The 15,176-nt window shown below is 31.1% G+C and overlaps 1 protein-coding gene across 1 annotated transcript; it reads left to right on the top strand.

Moving 5' to 3' along the window:
* Positions 1-12,994: 12,994 nt before the first annotated feature.
* LOC111407966 (protein bfr2-like) lies at positions 12,995-15,170 on the top strand. The gene is made up of 3 exons (XM_023037698.1): positions 12,995-13,256; positions 14,696-14,748; positions 14,826-15,170. The coding sequence occupies exons 1-3, from the start codon at positions 13,131-13,133 to the stop codon at positions 15,151-15,153; spliced, it is 507 nt and encodes a 168-aa protein (XP_022893466.1). The 5' UTR covers positions 12,995-13,130; the 3' UTR covers positions 15,154-15,170.
* Positions 15,171-15,176: the final 6 nt, after the last annotated feature.

The raw sequence follows: 15,176 nt of genomic DNA, 5'->3' as shown, positions 1-15,176 counted from the left end.
TGATAATTATGATAAACCAATTAATTATGGAGAAACAAAACTAGATTTAGACTGTAAAATAGATACTAAAAAAGCCTTATTAACTTGGGCAGATTCAATGATATTATTTTTTTTATATAACAAAGATGACACGTGAAAAAATACTGAAAGAAGAATATATTTTTTAATAGTATCTTTTGAAGGAAATGTTAGAAATTGGTGGAAATGAATAAGCAATGATACAAAAATATTAATAAAAAGAAATGTATAAACAGAAATAATCAAATCAGATAGACAAGGTATAGAAAATTTAGTAGAATATATTTCAGATGAATTTTGAGGAGAAAATTGGATAAGAAATGTTAAAAGAGAATCAATAAGAGAAAAAGATAATGCTAGAATAAAATTAATAAATTTAACAATATGTGATATGTATAAAATTAAAGAATATACTTGTAAATTTAAAAATTATTATTATGTTCAATTTTATAGTAATGAAAATCAAGAAATATACCAAGACATGTATTATAATAAGTTACTAGGTTCATGGGGAATATATTTTAAAATAGAATTTGAAAAATATGTTAGAGATAAGAACTTTAGGTTCAAGAATAAAATTTGTATTTGAAAGACTTGCATATATATGTCAACAAAGACAATTAATAAAAAAATCAGGAAAATTAACTAAAATATATTGTGAAGATATGGAAACTCATGTGCAATGAGGATGTAATCCTGGAAAAAGAAATAATAAAAGAAAATATAAAAATAAAAAGTTTAAAAATTTTAGAAATTTTAATAAAAAACATATAAAACCAAGAAGAAGGTATTACAAAAGAAAAAATAACCCATATAATCAACAGAAGAATAAAAAGAAAAATAAAAGCCAATGTAAATGTTGAAATTGTGGAGAAATATGTCATATAAGCCCTGATTATGATAAAAACAAAGTTAGAATATTACAAAAAGAATATTTAAAAATAAAAGATGAATTAAGAGAAATATCAGATATTGAAGAATACTATGATCAAGAAATATATATAAGTGAAACAGAGGATGAATCGAGATCTGAATAGGGAAATTGAAAAAATAGAAAGCAATAATGTAAATATACAAGGATATGAAAGAATAAAAGGAAATGAATTAAAAGTCACTTTTGATAATAACAAGTTTAGAAAATTGTAAAAATTACCGCTAGACTTAAAAATAGGAAAATGGGAAGTCTTTGATGGAATTCAAAAAAGAGAAAGAATAATAATAAATGAATATCACAAAATAGAAAAAATCATAGATGTAAGGACAACTTATGGGCAACATAAATTAAATCTTTTAATAAAATATATAGTGGAAGAACTATTAACAAGGATCAATGAAAAATAAAGTGAAAAAAATCCAATATATTTATTTAGCAGGAATACAAATAATATTTAAATCACTATTTAAAGAAAGAATAGATTTACCCTTAACTATAACTTTACATGATAGATGAATAATAAACTTAAAAGATAGTCATTTAAGAACAATAGAAGGAAATTTAGCATATCAAAAAATTATGTTTACATGTTATTCAAAATATTGTGTATCACTAAAAGATAGAAGTTTTAATGAAGTTTTAGGACTACATTTTAAATTTCATATGGATGATATCATGCAATCAGGTGATTAAATTATGACTATAGAATATAAAGTTTTATATACATTTACTAATTTTAATTACGAGAATATTTATTCCAATAAACCATATATTGAAATTCATAAAGAATGTAAAGATATTAGTGAAATAATATAACCAAATAAACAAATAAGTTTAATTCCAGAAGAATATGAATTTAGTATAACAGAAAATAAACATGAAATAACATAATTAAATGAAGGAGAATGATCTAATAATATCATATTTAGGGATGGAAAATTAATTAAAAGATCAAAAAGTTTTAAAATACCTAATAAAAACCAGTTAAAAGAGATCAGCAAAATAAAAGAAGTAAAACTGTATAGGAATACTGGAAACATGAAAATAGAAGGAGAATATTATAATGGAAGAGAAAATATAAATGGACCAAATATATTAATAGATACTGGAGCTAGTGAATGTCATAGAACTTCAATTAGAAATACAGGCCTAATAACTCATAAAACTGAGCCATATAAGTATGTAAATTTTGATGGACAAGTATATATAACAAATTTAAAAGTTAAGGTACCAATAAAAATAGGAAAAATAGATCTTTTAGTACCATGTTACATAAATAAAAGTATGGATATAAACACCTCATATACTTTTAGGAATGAGTTTTCTAAATGGATTAGAAGATTATAATATAAAAAGAGAAAGATTATATATTATTCATAATGGACAAACTACATTATGTAAAAATAAATAGATGAATAATCAAATAAGTTTTCTATTAGCTGTGTATATACAAATTACTATTGTAGAAACAAATATAACAACTTGTGATTTAATAGATATAGGAAGTGATATAACCATATTTTAAAGTTTTTTAATAAAATCGTGAAATAATAATAGTAATATAAAAATAACTGGAGTTACAGGAGAAAGTACTCAAATAATTAATAGTGCTGATAAAATTAATATAATTCTTGGAAGTAAACAAATAACAATAAATAAAATTTATAAATATGATAAATTAGAATGTGATATATTATTAGGAAATCACTTCATACAACAATTTCAATATTATAAACAAAATAATTATATGATAATGTTACAAACACCTTGTGGACATTTATTAAAAATTTCTAGAGAATTTAAACCTTATAGAGTTCAGCCAGCCCAGCGTGGTGATAAATGGGAGAAAAAAACCAATTATAAATAATGAAATAAAAAATAAAAGAATATTATATAAAAAGTTCTAAAAACAGGAATAGAAATGAATATAGAAAAAATCATTAAACAACTAGAAAAAGTTTATGGAGAAAATTCATTATTATTTTGGAAACCACATCACTCAAAAGCCAAAATAGAATTAACAAAAAATGTTATAATAAGAGTTAGACCAGTGATGTATACTATAGAAGATACACAAGAATTTAAGAACCAGATAAAAGAATTGTTAGAACAAAAATTTATTAGACCTAGTAATGGACCTCATAGTAGTCCGGCCGTTATGGTTTTGAAACATTCAGAACAAGTTAGAGGAAAAGCTATGATGGTAATAAATTATAAAGAATTAAACAAATATACTAAATTTGATAGTTACTTTCTACCAAATAAAGAGATGTTAATAAATCTTGCAAGAGGAAAATAATATTATTCTAAATTTAATTGTAAATCAGGATTTTGACAAATGAAAATGGAAGAAGATACTATACAATATACTGCACTTAGCAAACCTCAAGAAAAATATGAATGATTAGTATGCCATTTGATTTGAAAAATGCACCACAAATATATCAAAGAAAAATGGATAATATATTTAAAGAGTTTAATGAATTTCGAATTATTTATATAGATGCTATATTAATATTTTCTAATAGTAAAAAAAGAGCATAGAAATCATTTAATCCAATTTATTAACGAATGTAAAAAAGAAGGAATTGTCCTATCTAAAATGAAATCTATAATAGAAAAACAAGAGATAGACTTTCTTGAATTATCAATAAATAAAAGAAGGGTAAAATTACATACTCACATATTCAAAAAGATAGAAAGTTTTCCAGATAAATTAGAATCCAAAGAACAAATACAAAAATTCTTAGAATGTTTAAACTATGCGGAATAATTTATTGAAAATCTTTCTAAAAAAAGATATAAAATCCAAATTTTACTTAAAAAAATAAACATTAAAGGATGGAATGAAGAACATACAGAAATAGTTAAATCATTAAAAGAAGAATGCAAAAATTTACCAAAATTAAGATTACCAGATGAAAAAGATAATCTGAATGTTAATACTGATGTCACAGATAAATATTGGACAACAATATTAAAAATAGATCTAAATGAAATTTGTAGATACTCAAGTGGAACATTTAACCAAGTAGAAATAAATTATACTACTCAGGAGAAAGAATTACTAGCAATTATTAGAGAAATAAAAAAGTTCTCATCATTTTTATTGTCTAAAAAATTTATTGTTGAAATTGATAATTCTCAAGTTGTAGGATTAGTCAGGAATAAATTACCATCAGAACCTTAATACAGAAGGCTCCATAGATGACAAGTTTATTTAGCATTCTATAATTTTGATATAGTACATATTAAAGGAATTAATAATTTTTTTTGCAGATTTTCTTAGCAAAAATATAGAATTTGTTGATGGATAAAACTAAGGTCATGGAATTATACTAATCTATCCTACATATACAAAAAAGGACAGATTTTTTAAAGAAGAATCCAAAAATATAAACTCTGGAGCAATCCAGATCTCAAAGATGTTCAACTCAAATATAGAAATATTGTTGAATATCACTACTGAGTATCAAAAATATGACATAGAACTCAAAAATCAAGTTGATGATATTACAGCACAATTAAAAGATATACTATCTGAGACAGATATACCAAAGAACTCAGAAATGAGTTTTCTAAATCAATACACCAAACAGGGATAGTTGGAAGCAGCAGTGGACCCAGACGTGACAACATACCAACTAATAATAAAGGAGATTTCATTTCTGTGTCATCAACCAAGAAAGTTATGATACATGGAGATAAAAGAGATTCTAAAACATTCAGCATCATAGACTAAGAAGATAAAATTCTTTTAGATCCAAAAGAAGAAAAATATGCCGAAATAGTCAAAATTGCTTATGAAATAAAAATGAGTGATTCATATTTCATTTTTCCGGGAAATAATGTTTATCCCATAATAACAGCTATGGAAGGAGGAGACTATTTATTTAAAAAAATTATGGCAGACTATGGATTCATGGATTTGATATATCTAGGAAAAGATTTTATTGAAATTTTGAAATTTGATGACATATTCATTAAAGAAGTATCCAGATTTGCCAAGGGAAGGAAAATATATTTGAAATTCTATTCAATCAGTCCAGAATATGATGAAGTTGTTTACTATCCAGTTGAACAAATATTCTCAATTGGATATATTGCAGCCAATTTCCAAATAGATGTTACAGAAAATAATAGAAAAGTTTCAACAGTGACAAAATTATGGATTAGACATAGAAGAACACTTGGAATTTAAGACATCTACAACATTGCCAAAAATTTGTTTGATAAAAAATTCTCATACTTGTGCCAATATGAAAATTGGATGTTGGTATCCAATGGAGGATATGCAAAATCAGAAATTTTAAAAGACTATATTATAAGATTTGATATACATCAATTTTCAGAATGTCCTACCGCTATAAAAGAATTTTGCCACCTAAGGGAGTGCTCCAACTGCATGTGAAGAAATGAAGGAAGGGGACAATAATAGAATACCTTTGTCAAAGGAGTATGGAGAACAATAATACAGCTGCATATGAAGACATTGAAAATAAAGAGCAATAATGATGAAATCACGATAATTTTAGAAACGGGTTTAGGAATTATTTATTTCCATAGTTTGAGTAGTAATTAATTGATTGATTGATTATTGTAATCTTTAGATTTGGTAGGCAGTTTTTCTTTCCTTTTATTTTTTCCTTCTTTGTACTATAAAAGGGACGATGTATAGCTCATATTATACAAGAAAAATATTATATTTCTCTTCATGGTATCAGAGCACGGGCTCATCCCCTAACTAGCCAAAACAATAACAGAGGCCACCGCCAATAGCAAAGGCTCCACAACCTCTGACTCCTTCAATGGCGAATCAAAAACTACCTCTGCCATAGACTTGGGAGAAAATTCATCATTCCAATTAACGGTTGAAAAATTGAACGGGAAGAATTTTCGAGAATGGGCTCAATCCATCAAGTTAATTATCGATGGAAAAGGAAAATTAGGTTACCTCACTGGGGAGATAAAGAAGCCGGCATCAACCAACACAGTTCTTCTCCAAAAATGAAACTCAGAAAACTCATTGGTGACTGCTTGGCTGATAAACTCCATGAAATCCACCATCGGAAAGACGTACTTGTTCCTGCCCACTACAAAAGACGTATGAGATACAGTTAGAGAGACATATTCTGATTCTGAGAATTCATCCCAGATTTTCGAACTCAAAACCAAACTCTAGAAAACCAAGCAAGGCGACCGAGATGTGACAGAATACTACCTCGAGATGTCGACTTTGTGGCAAGAACTTGATTTGAGTACCGAAGAGGCATGGGATTGCGCAGGTGATAGTGCTCGATTCAAAAAAAGGCTGGAAAACGAAAGGGTCTTCGAATTCTTGGTCGGACTGAATCGCGACCTAGATGAAGTGAGGGGACGAATTCTTGGCCGGAAACCCTTACCGTCGACAAGTGAGGTGTTCGCGAAGGTCAGGCATGAAGAAAGCCGGAGAAAAATCATGTTGGAGACAATCGGAGGGGCTGGCTCGATTTCTGGGTTTGAGTCTTCGGCCCTACTATCAAAAGGAATTGGGTCATCCATTGGGCCGTCTAACAGTGGGCCAAAAATCAATGGACTGGGTCTTTTAAAATATGGTCTAGGAGATTCTAATTTTGGGTCAACAAATGGGCCTGAGAATACGGGCTTTTATTCAAAAGAAACAACAAATGGGTTAGACCCAAGACAGCAAAAAGGACGACCTTGGTGTGAGCATTGCCGTAAACCAGGACATAACGAAGACATGTGTTGGGATTTGCATGGAAAACCAGCCAACTGGAAGCCAAGACAAAGTAATAAATACCCTAGAAATCAAGCATCAATTGACCATCAGGGAAGAAAATTCAAGGAATTAAGTGGTGCATTTAATGTTGAGCAGATGGAACGGCTCTACAAAATGTTTTCTAGCTTACAATCATCAAGTCAAATCAATAACCCATCAAGTTCACTAGCGCACAAAGGTAACTTTTTGAAAGCCTTAAAATCCCATTCAATCAAAAACACCCTGGATCATTGACTTAGGAGCCTCGGACCACATGACAAACTCCTACCATTTATTCTCATCTTACTCTCCATGTGCTGGTAATCTCAAGGTTAAAATTGCAGATGGATCTCTGTCCACCATAGTAGGAAAATGGACTATTCAAATATCTGATTCTATAACCTTGGAATCTATTCTTCATGTTCCTAATTTATCTTGCAATTTACTGTCTATAAGTCAGTTAACAAAATCCTCAAATTGTTCTGCTAAATTTTTCCCATCTTATTGTATTTTTTAGGACCTATCATCGGGGAAAACGATTGGCAGTGCTAAGGAAAGTGAAGGACTCTATTACTTTGACAAGGCAGATGTGGGTAAACAGTGTCAAATTAAAATTTGTGATTCTGCGTCTGTCTTTAGAAATAGCGAAATTATGTTATTGCATTTTAGAATGGAACACCCCAACTTTCAATACCTAAAGTGTGTACTACCTTCTATTTTTTTGAATTAAAAGACAGTTAATCTTCAATGTGAAATTTGTGAACTTGCAAAACATCAGCGTACATCATTTCCAAAATCCATATACAAACCATCAAAGCCATTCTCCATGATTCATAGCGATGTATGGGGTCCCTCACGGATTCCAAATCGTACTCACTCTAAATGGTTTGTTACATTCATTGACGATCATACTCGAATTTGTTGGATTTACCTACTAAAAGATAAATCGTACTCACTTTGAAGTTCAGGGCGTGTTTGTCAACTTCCACACTATGATTCAAACGCAGTTCCAAACCCAAATCTTACACATTGATAATGGCACAGAGTATTTCAATAACATCTTAGGCAACTATCTCTAAACACATGACATAGTTCATCAAAGTTCATGCGTTGATACTCCCCAACAAAATGGGATTGTTGAACGAAAAAATAGACATATATTAGAAGTCGCCTGTGCCCTAATGTTCACTACAAACATGCCTAAAATATTCTGGGGAGATGCTGTCCTTACATCCATTTACCTCATCAACCGAATGCCTGGTCGAGCCCTAAATTTCGAAACTCCCATCCGAAAATTCCGAAATTTTTTCCGACTTCTCCTCTTAGCTCCAATCTATCCCTATGAGTATTTGGATGTACTGCCTTCGTACATTTCCATCCCCATCAAAGAAACAAAGTCGATCCCCGGGCAATTAAATGTGTCCTAATTGGCTACTCTTCTACACAAAAAGGATACAAATACTATGATCCTTCCACACAACGAGCATTTGTAAGTCTTGATGTCACTTTTTTCGAAAATAAACCGTACTTTGAAAAAACCTCTCTTTAGGAGGAGATCTTAACAGAAGATCGGTTCTTTGATTTTAGTCTCTCCTCTCCTGAACCTGCTCTATCTATCCCTCCATCCGACACTAATATGCCATTAACAAAGGAAAACTTGAATACAAGGGAAGACGTAGAAAAACAAAAGGATAAGGAGATATTAATTTACTCACGAAAGCCAAAATCAAAGTACATAGAGAATCTCACGACTGAAGCACCAAAAGAATCAGAACCGATGGTAGCTCCACCTCAGAAAGTATAAGAGATATCTGATACCGATTTACCCATTGCCCTCAGAAAACAACCATGGTTATGCACTCAACACCCTATCTCAAAATTCATGTCATATACTGCTCTATCTTCAGAATTTCGTACTTTTACAGCCCGTCTTGACAATACAATTATTTTCAGGAATATTCAAGAGGCATTAGAAATTCCAGAATGGAAAGAGGTAGTTTTGGAAGAAATGCGTGCATTGGGGAAAAATGAAACTTGGGAAGTGATGGAGTTGCCACAAGGAAAGAAACCCGTGGGATGTAAAGGTTTTCAGCTTCAAACACATAGCAGATGGGACAATAGATCGGTATAAAGCCCGATTGGTTGCAAAAGGATATACTCAAACCTATGGTATTGACTACACAGAGACATTTGCACCAGTAGCAAAGTTGAATACATTTTGAGTCCTTCCATCAATAGCAGTAAATTTGGACTGGCCACTTCAGCAACTCGATATTAAAAATGCATTCTTGAATGGGGAATTGGAGGAAGAAGTGTTTATGACATTACCGCCAGGCTTTTGTAAGGAGGAGGAAAAAAGTCTAGTATGCAATCTTAAGAAATCATTATATGGACTCAAACAGTCACCAAGAACATGGTTTGATAGATTTGTAAAAGTGTTGAAAAAATAAGGATATCGCCAAGGACAGTCAGATCACACTTTGTTCCTACGGTAGTTTGTAGATGGTCCTAAAATTATTTTAATCATATACGTTGATGATATCATTCTGACAAGAGACAACAGAACAGAAATGGAAAGACTAAAAACAAGTCTTGCCATTGAATTTGAAGTAAAGGACTTGAGATCAATGCAATATTTTCTGGGAATGGACGTTGCTAGATCAAGACGAGGGATTAGTGTATCACAACGGAAATATGTTCTCGATCTTCTAACTGAAACTGGCATGCTAGGATGTAAACCAAGTGATACACCCATAGATATCGGAAGAAAAAATGGCAACGAAGGAAATCCTGTAGAAATAGACAGATATCAAAGATTGGTTGGAAAACTAATTTATCTATCACACACTAGGCCTGACATAGCATTTGCGGTTAGTTTGGTAAGTCAGCACATGCACTCTCCAAAGGAAAGTCACTTAGAAGTTGTCTATAAGATACTCAGATATATCAAGGGCTCCTCAAGAAGGGGGCTATCCTTCAAAAGGGATGAAAGAAAAGGTGTGGAACTCTTCACGACACAGATTGGGCCGGATCAACAGATGATAGGAGATATACTATAGGTTACTGTACATTTGTATGGGGAAATCTAGTAACCTGGAGGAGCAAGAAACAAAACGTAGTTGCCAGAAGTAGTATCGAAGCTGAATTCAGAGCAGTTGCGCAAGGAATATGTAAAGGACTATGGTTAAAGAAGCTCCTAGAAAAACTTTATGTCACAATAAAGCCACCAATCAAACTTTACTGTGACAACAAAGCAGCTATCATCATCTCTCTTAATCTAGTTCAACATGATCGAACAAAACACGTAAAGGTAGACAGATACTTTATAAAGGAAAAAGTTGAGGAAGGAACCATTTGCATGATCTATGTTCCTACGCAAGAACAAACTGCAAATATCTTCACCAAGGGACTATCAAGACAGAAATTTGATGATTTCATTTTCAAGTTGGATATGATAAACATTTATGATCCAACTTGAGGGGGAGTGATGAAATCACAATAATTTTAGAAATAGGTTTATGAATTATTTATTTCCATAGTTAGAGTAGTTATTAATGGAGTGATTGATTATTGTAATCTTTAGATTTGGTAGGCAATTTTTCTTTCCTTTTATTTTTCCCTTCTTTGTATTATAAAAGGGACGATGTTTAGCTCATATTATACAAGAAAAATATTATTTTTCTCTTCAAATAATAGAAAAAAATGTTCTTTGGATAAAAAGTTGAAGCAATATGTAAAGATGTAGGCCCAAAAAAGAAAATAATAGAGAGGCAAGTGTACCTTGCTGATGTACTTAATGATGTAATAGAGTTTCATAAACTTGTATAAATAGAGACATTGTCATAAAGAAAGGGCATCTCATCTTATCTTGAAATCTCGAATTGTAAACAATAGTCACTCAAAAAACCCATTCCTAGTTTGAAAAATCTGTTTTGCTGGAAATTCCTTTGTACCAAATAAAAGTCTTATATAAATTTTGATGGAAATAAAACTCCAATATTTTTTATATGAATATGAGTTTCTAAATTTTTATTCACATAGATTCTTGATAGACCTGATAAAAAGTTTCTTTCTTATTTTAACAAAAAGAAAGTTTTTCTTTAATAGAAGTCTAGGATTTCATTCTTTAAAAGTTGATACAATGAGAGCAAGTAGCTGAAAGAAAGACTAAAAACAAGTCTTGCCATTGAATTTGAAGTAAAGGACTTGAGATCAATGCGATATTTTCTGGGAATGGACGTTGCTAGATCAAGACGAGGGATTAGTGTATCACAACGGAAATATGTTCTCGATCTTCTAACTGAAACTGGCATGCTAGGATGTAAACCAAGTGATACACCCATAGATATCGGAAGAAAAAATGGCAACGAAGGAAATCCTGTAGAAATAGACAGATATCAAAGATTGGTTGGAAAACTAATTTATCTATCACACACTAGGCCTGACATAGCATTTGCGGTTAGTTTGGTAAGTCAGCACATGCACTCTCCAAAGGAAAGTCACTTAGAAGTTGTCTATAAGATACTCAGATATATCAAGGGCTCCTCAAGAAGGGGGCTATCCTTCAAAAGGGATGAAAGAAAAGGTGTGGAACTCTTCACGACACAGATTGGGCCGGATCAACAGATGATAGGAGATATACTATAGGTTACTGTACATTTGTATGGGGAAATCTAGTAACCTGGAGGAGCAAGAAACAAAACCTAGTTGCCAGAAGTAGTGTCGAAGCTGAATTCAGAGCAGTTACGCAAGGAATATGTGAAGGACTATGGTTAAAGAAGCTCCTAGAAAAACTTTATGTCACAATAAAGCCACCAATCAAACTTTACTGTGACAACAAAGCAGCTATCATCATCTCTCTTAATCTAGTTCAACATGATCGAACAAAACACGTAAAGGTAGACAGATACTTTATAAAGGAAAAAGTTGAGGAAGGAACCATTTGCATGATCTATGTTCCTACGCAAGAACAAACTGCAAATATCTTCACCAAGGGACTATCAAGACAGAAATTTGATGATTTCATTTTCAAGTTGGATATGATAAATATTTATGATCCAACTTGAGGGGAGTGATGAAATCACGATAATTTTAGAAACGGGTTTAGGAATTATTTATTTTCATAGTTAGAGTAGTAATTAATTGATTGATTGATTATTGTAATCTTTAGATTTAGTAGGCAATTTTTCTTTCCTTTTATTTTTCCCTTCTTTGTATTATAAAAGGGACGATGTTTAGCTCATATTATACAAAAAAAATATTATTTTTCTCTTCAAATAATAGAAAAAAATGTTCTTTGGATAAAAAGTTGAAGCAATATGTAAAGATGTAGGCCCAAAAAAGAAAATAATAGAGAGGCAAGTGTACCTTGCTGATGTACTTAATGATGTAATAGAGTTTCATAAACTTGTATAAATAGAGACATTGTCATAAAGAAAGGGCATCTCATCTTATCTTGAAATCTCGAATTGTAAACAATAGTCACTCAAAAAACCCATTCCTAGTTTGAAAAATCTGTTTTGCTGGAAATTCCTTTGTACCAAATAAAAGTCTTATATAAATTTTGATGGAAATAAAACTCCAATATTTTTTATATGAATATGAGTTTCTAAATTTTTATTCACATAGATTCTTGATAGACCTGATAAAAAGTTTCTTTCTTATTTTAACAAAAAGAAAGTTTTTCTTTAATAGAAGTCTAGGATTTCATTCTTTAAAAGTTGATACAATGAGAGCAAGTAGCTGAAACAGTAACAATTCCAGGAAGGCAGGAGGCCGTTGAAGGAAGCAATTTACAGATTCAGAGCTCGAAAGTCACTCGATTCTAAGAATACACGTCCAGATCAAACATAAGGTAAAACTATTAAACTTTTGTTAAAATTAGAATGAATCTTTTTAAGATCTTAAAAAATCGTAAGGATTAATTGCATGATTTGATGATCATTTGAATAAATGCCAGGATAGACAATTAAAGGATTGGATAATTTATTAGAAAGAATGATAGAAGTAATAAAAAATATGTATTCTCAATTAGAAAATATGAATGCATCTTCTGAAAAATATAATATATTAAATAATAAATGTGAATAATATGTTGCAGATTATTCCAATTTATTAAATTATAGAATGAAATTTTATTCAAATATTCAAAATAGGGTAAATATAAGATAAAATATTTAAAAGATTATGATATATTTTACAATATATAAAAAATCTTTTCATTAAGGATAATATAGATCTCTCAACAAAAAAGAATGGTCATAGGTCTGATAGAAAAATCTTCCCATTACACTCCTTTGGACATAAATCGAAAATCAACCCTAACCTAGAATCCTCTCTCTATATAAAAGCCCTCATAGTTCCTCTCTTAAACCCCGGTATTTTTTTTTTTGACAGTAATTTAGGCAATTCGCAGCAAAAATGGAGGTGAGCAAATTGAACTCTAACGTAAGTAATTTGAGGGAGGAGCTAATGGCCTGCTCATTTGTGGAAGCAGTAGCTGTTCAAACCCTTTTGGCTGCTCAAAAATCTCTGGCCTGCCTTCTGGTATATAAAATTTTTTTAAGAATTTTTACTTTTTTATTCATATTCTAGCAATTTTTTAACATAGTGATGTGGTGCTTTTATTTATTATTATTTTTTTTCAGTTTTGACTTTTGAGGCGAGCTACTTGGTGATGTTTATATTGTTGCTTTTGTGTAGTTTAAAGGATTTTGCCATTTCTCTAATTTTATTCATCGTTTCTCTAATTTTATATTAATTTTATATTTTTCAAAGAAAATTAAAAATTTATTATAAGGGTTCTTGAATCTTAGAATTTTCCTTTTTCTTATTTATTTGTGGTTTGTAATGTTGTGAAATGTCTTGCTTTATTTGGTTAGATAATCATTTGAAAAAGACTTTTTCCCCCATTATTAGCACTGTCAAAAGGAGTATAAGAAGAAAGCGATTGGCTTTTTTACTTTTTTATTGTTCCATTTACTGCATTGAATGGGTCATTAAATTGTTATTAAGTAATACAAATATTTTGGATTCGGTATGTTTGATTGATATTTGGGAGAAATTGTGTATGTGATAAGTGCGGATGACTTTTGCTACACGTTGGTGAGATGCTTAGTAATTTTCATAAAGAATAAATCTTTATCAATGTCGAAAGAAATATGGACGCTTGGTATTTTCATCTCAGCCAATAAATTTTTTAAGTGAATGCTTGAGTTAGTGGGATTAAGAAGTAACAAATTTCATGAATCGTGCTTTTGCTTTAGCTAAATATAATCCCTAGTATTTGGTGCATCGTTTTTTGCAGTGAGGTGCTTTAATCTATTCAGTTTTAATGTTTTGGAATTTTCCATTTGTATAGAATGGCCTTTCACAGAACCATTACAGATACTCATGTGGAGGTGGGCCCCATATGAATAAAATATTGTAAAAAAAAAAACCTACTCACCCCCTGTTATGTGTATTCTGTAAGCCTTCTGTAAGCTTTCCTTTTGTACAAGAAGCAAGGCTAATGTTTTTGGATCTAAGTTTTTTGGTAAAGATAATCCAAGTTCTTGTAGACATTACTATATGACAGAGAGTCCTGTTGTTTTATGCTGCTTCTCAACATCTTCTTGCTCTATTATTAAAGGAATGAATCACTTTCTCACATCCCTTACTTGTTCTCCTGCTGTTGTTTTTCCATTTGAATTCACGTGTTATTTCCGTCTTTATAATTTAAATTTAGCTGATGACTCTCTTGAAAGTGAATTCATTCCGAATTTGTTGATATTGAGTTTTGTATCTCTATCTGAAAGTTTGAAATTGACCTAAAAAGTAATTTTTTTTGTAGTTTCTTTAGTCTTGCTTATTGATCGAATTGTACATGTTGTGGATCAATTTCTGTTGGGACCAAGCTGTTTATGTAGGAATAGTGCAAATATAGATAAATGCTTTTGTGGCTGTCGTTGTTTGACTTTCCCTAATAGTGGAAATTATGCTAACAGATAGAATCTCTGTTGGACAATGTTGATGGAATACCAAAATTGATTGAGAAAAGGTAATTGTTGTTTTTCGTTATAATACAATACCCCGTAAGAACTATATAAAATAAATTATGCTTACAAATTTCTGCAGGTTTCCCTTGAACGAGCTTCGTAGAAGGGAAAAGCCTGGACCTGAAAATAAAGACGGAAGTGATACAGAGAATAATGATGAAGGTGATGGTGAAGATGCTGATGAGCACGTAGATGACGAGGATGACGATGAAGACTTCTCGGGTGATGAAGAAGGGGGAGACGATGAAGAAGGGGATCCCGAGGATAATCCTGAGGCTAACGGAAATGATGGGAGTGGTGACGAAGATGATGATGATGGTGACGAGGATGAGGATGAGGATGATGATGAGGATGACGAGGATGAAGAGGAGGAGGAGGATCAACCACCCCCGAAAAAGAAGAAGTGAATTAGCGGTACCAAGTAGGTGTT

Source organism: Olea europaea, chromosome 13 (assembly GCF_002742605.1).
Source record: "Olea europaea var. sylvestris chromosome 13, O_europaea_v1, whole genome shotgun sequence".
Taxonomy (NCBI): Eukaryota; Viridiplantae; Streptophyta; class Magnoliopsida; order Lamiales; family Oleaceae; genus Olea; species Olea europaea.
The sequence above is the reverse complement of the archived record's forward strand: the minus strand, read 5'-3'. Positions and strand labels throughout refer to the sequence as shown.

What these genes read in the sequence shown, in the direction of transcription:
- LOC111407966 (XM_023037698.1), top strand. Translation starts at nt 13,131, where the DNA reads ATGGAGGTGAGCAAATTGAACTCTAACGTAAGTAATTTGAGGGAGGAG. An exon ending in AATCTCTGGCCTGCCTTCTG is followed by an intron (nt 13,257 to 14,695) that starts GTATATAAAATT and finishes TTATGCTAACAG; the next exon opens with ATAGAATCTCTGTTGGACAA. An exon ending in CCAAAATTGATTGAGAAAAG is followed by an intron (nt 14,749 to 14,825) that starts GTAATTGTTGTT and finishes AAATTTCTGCAG; the next exon opens with GTTTCCCTTGAACGAGCTTC.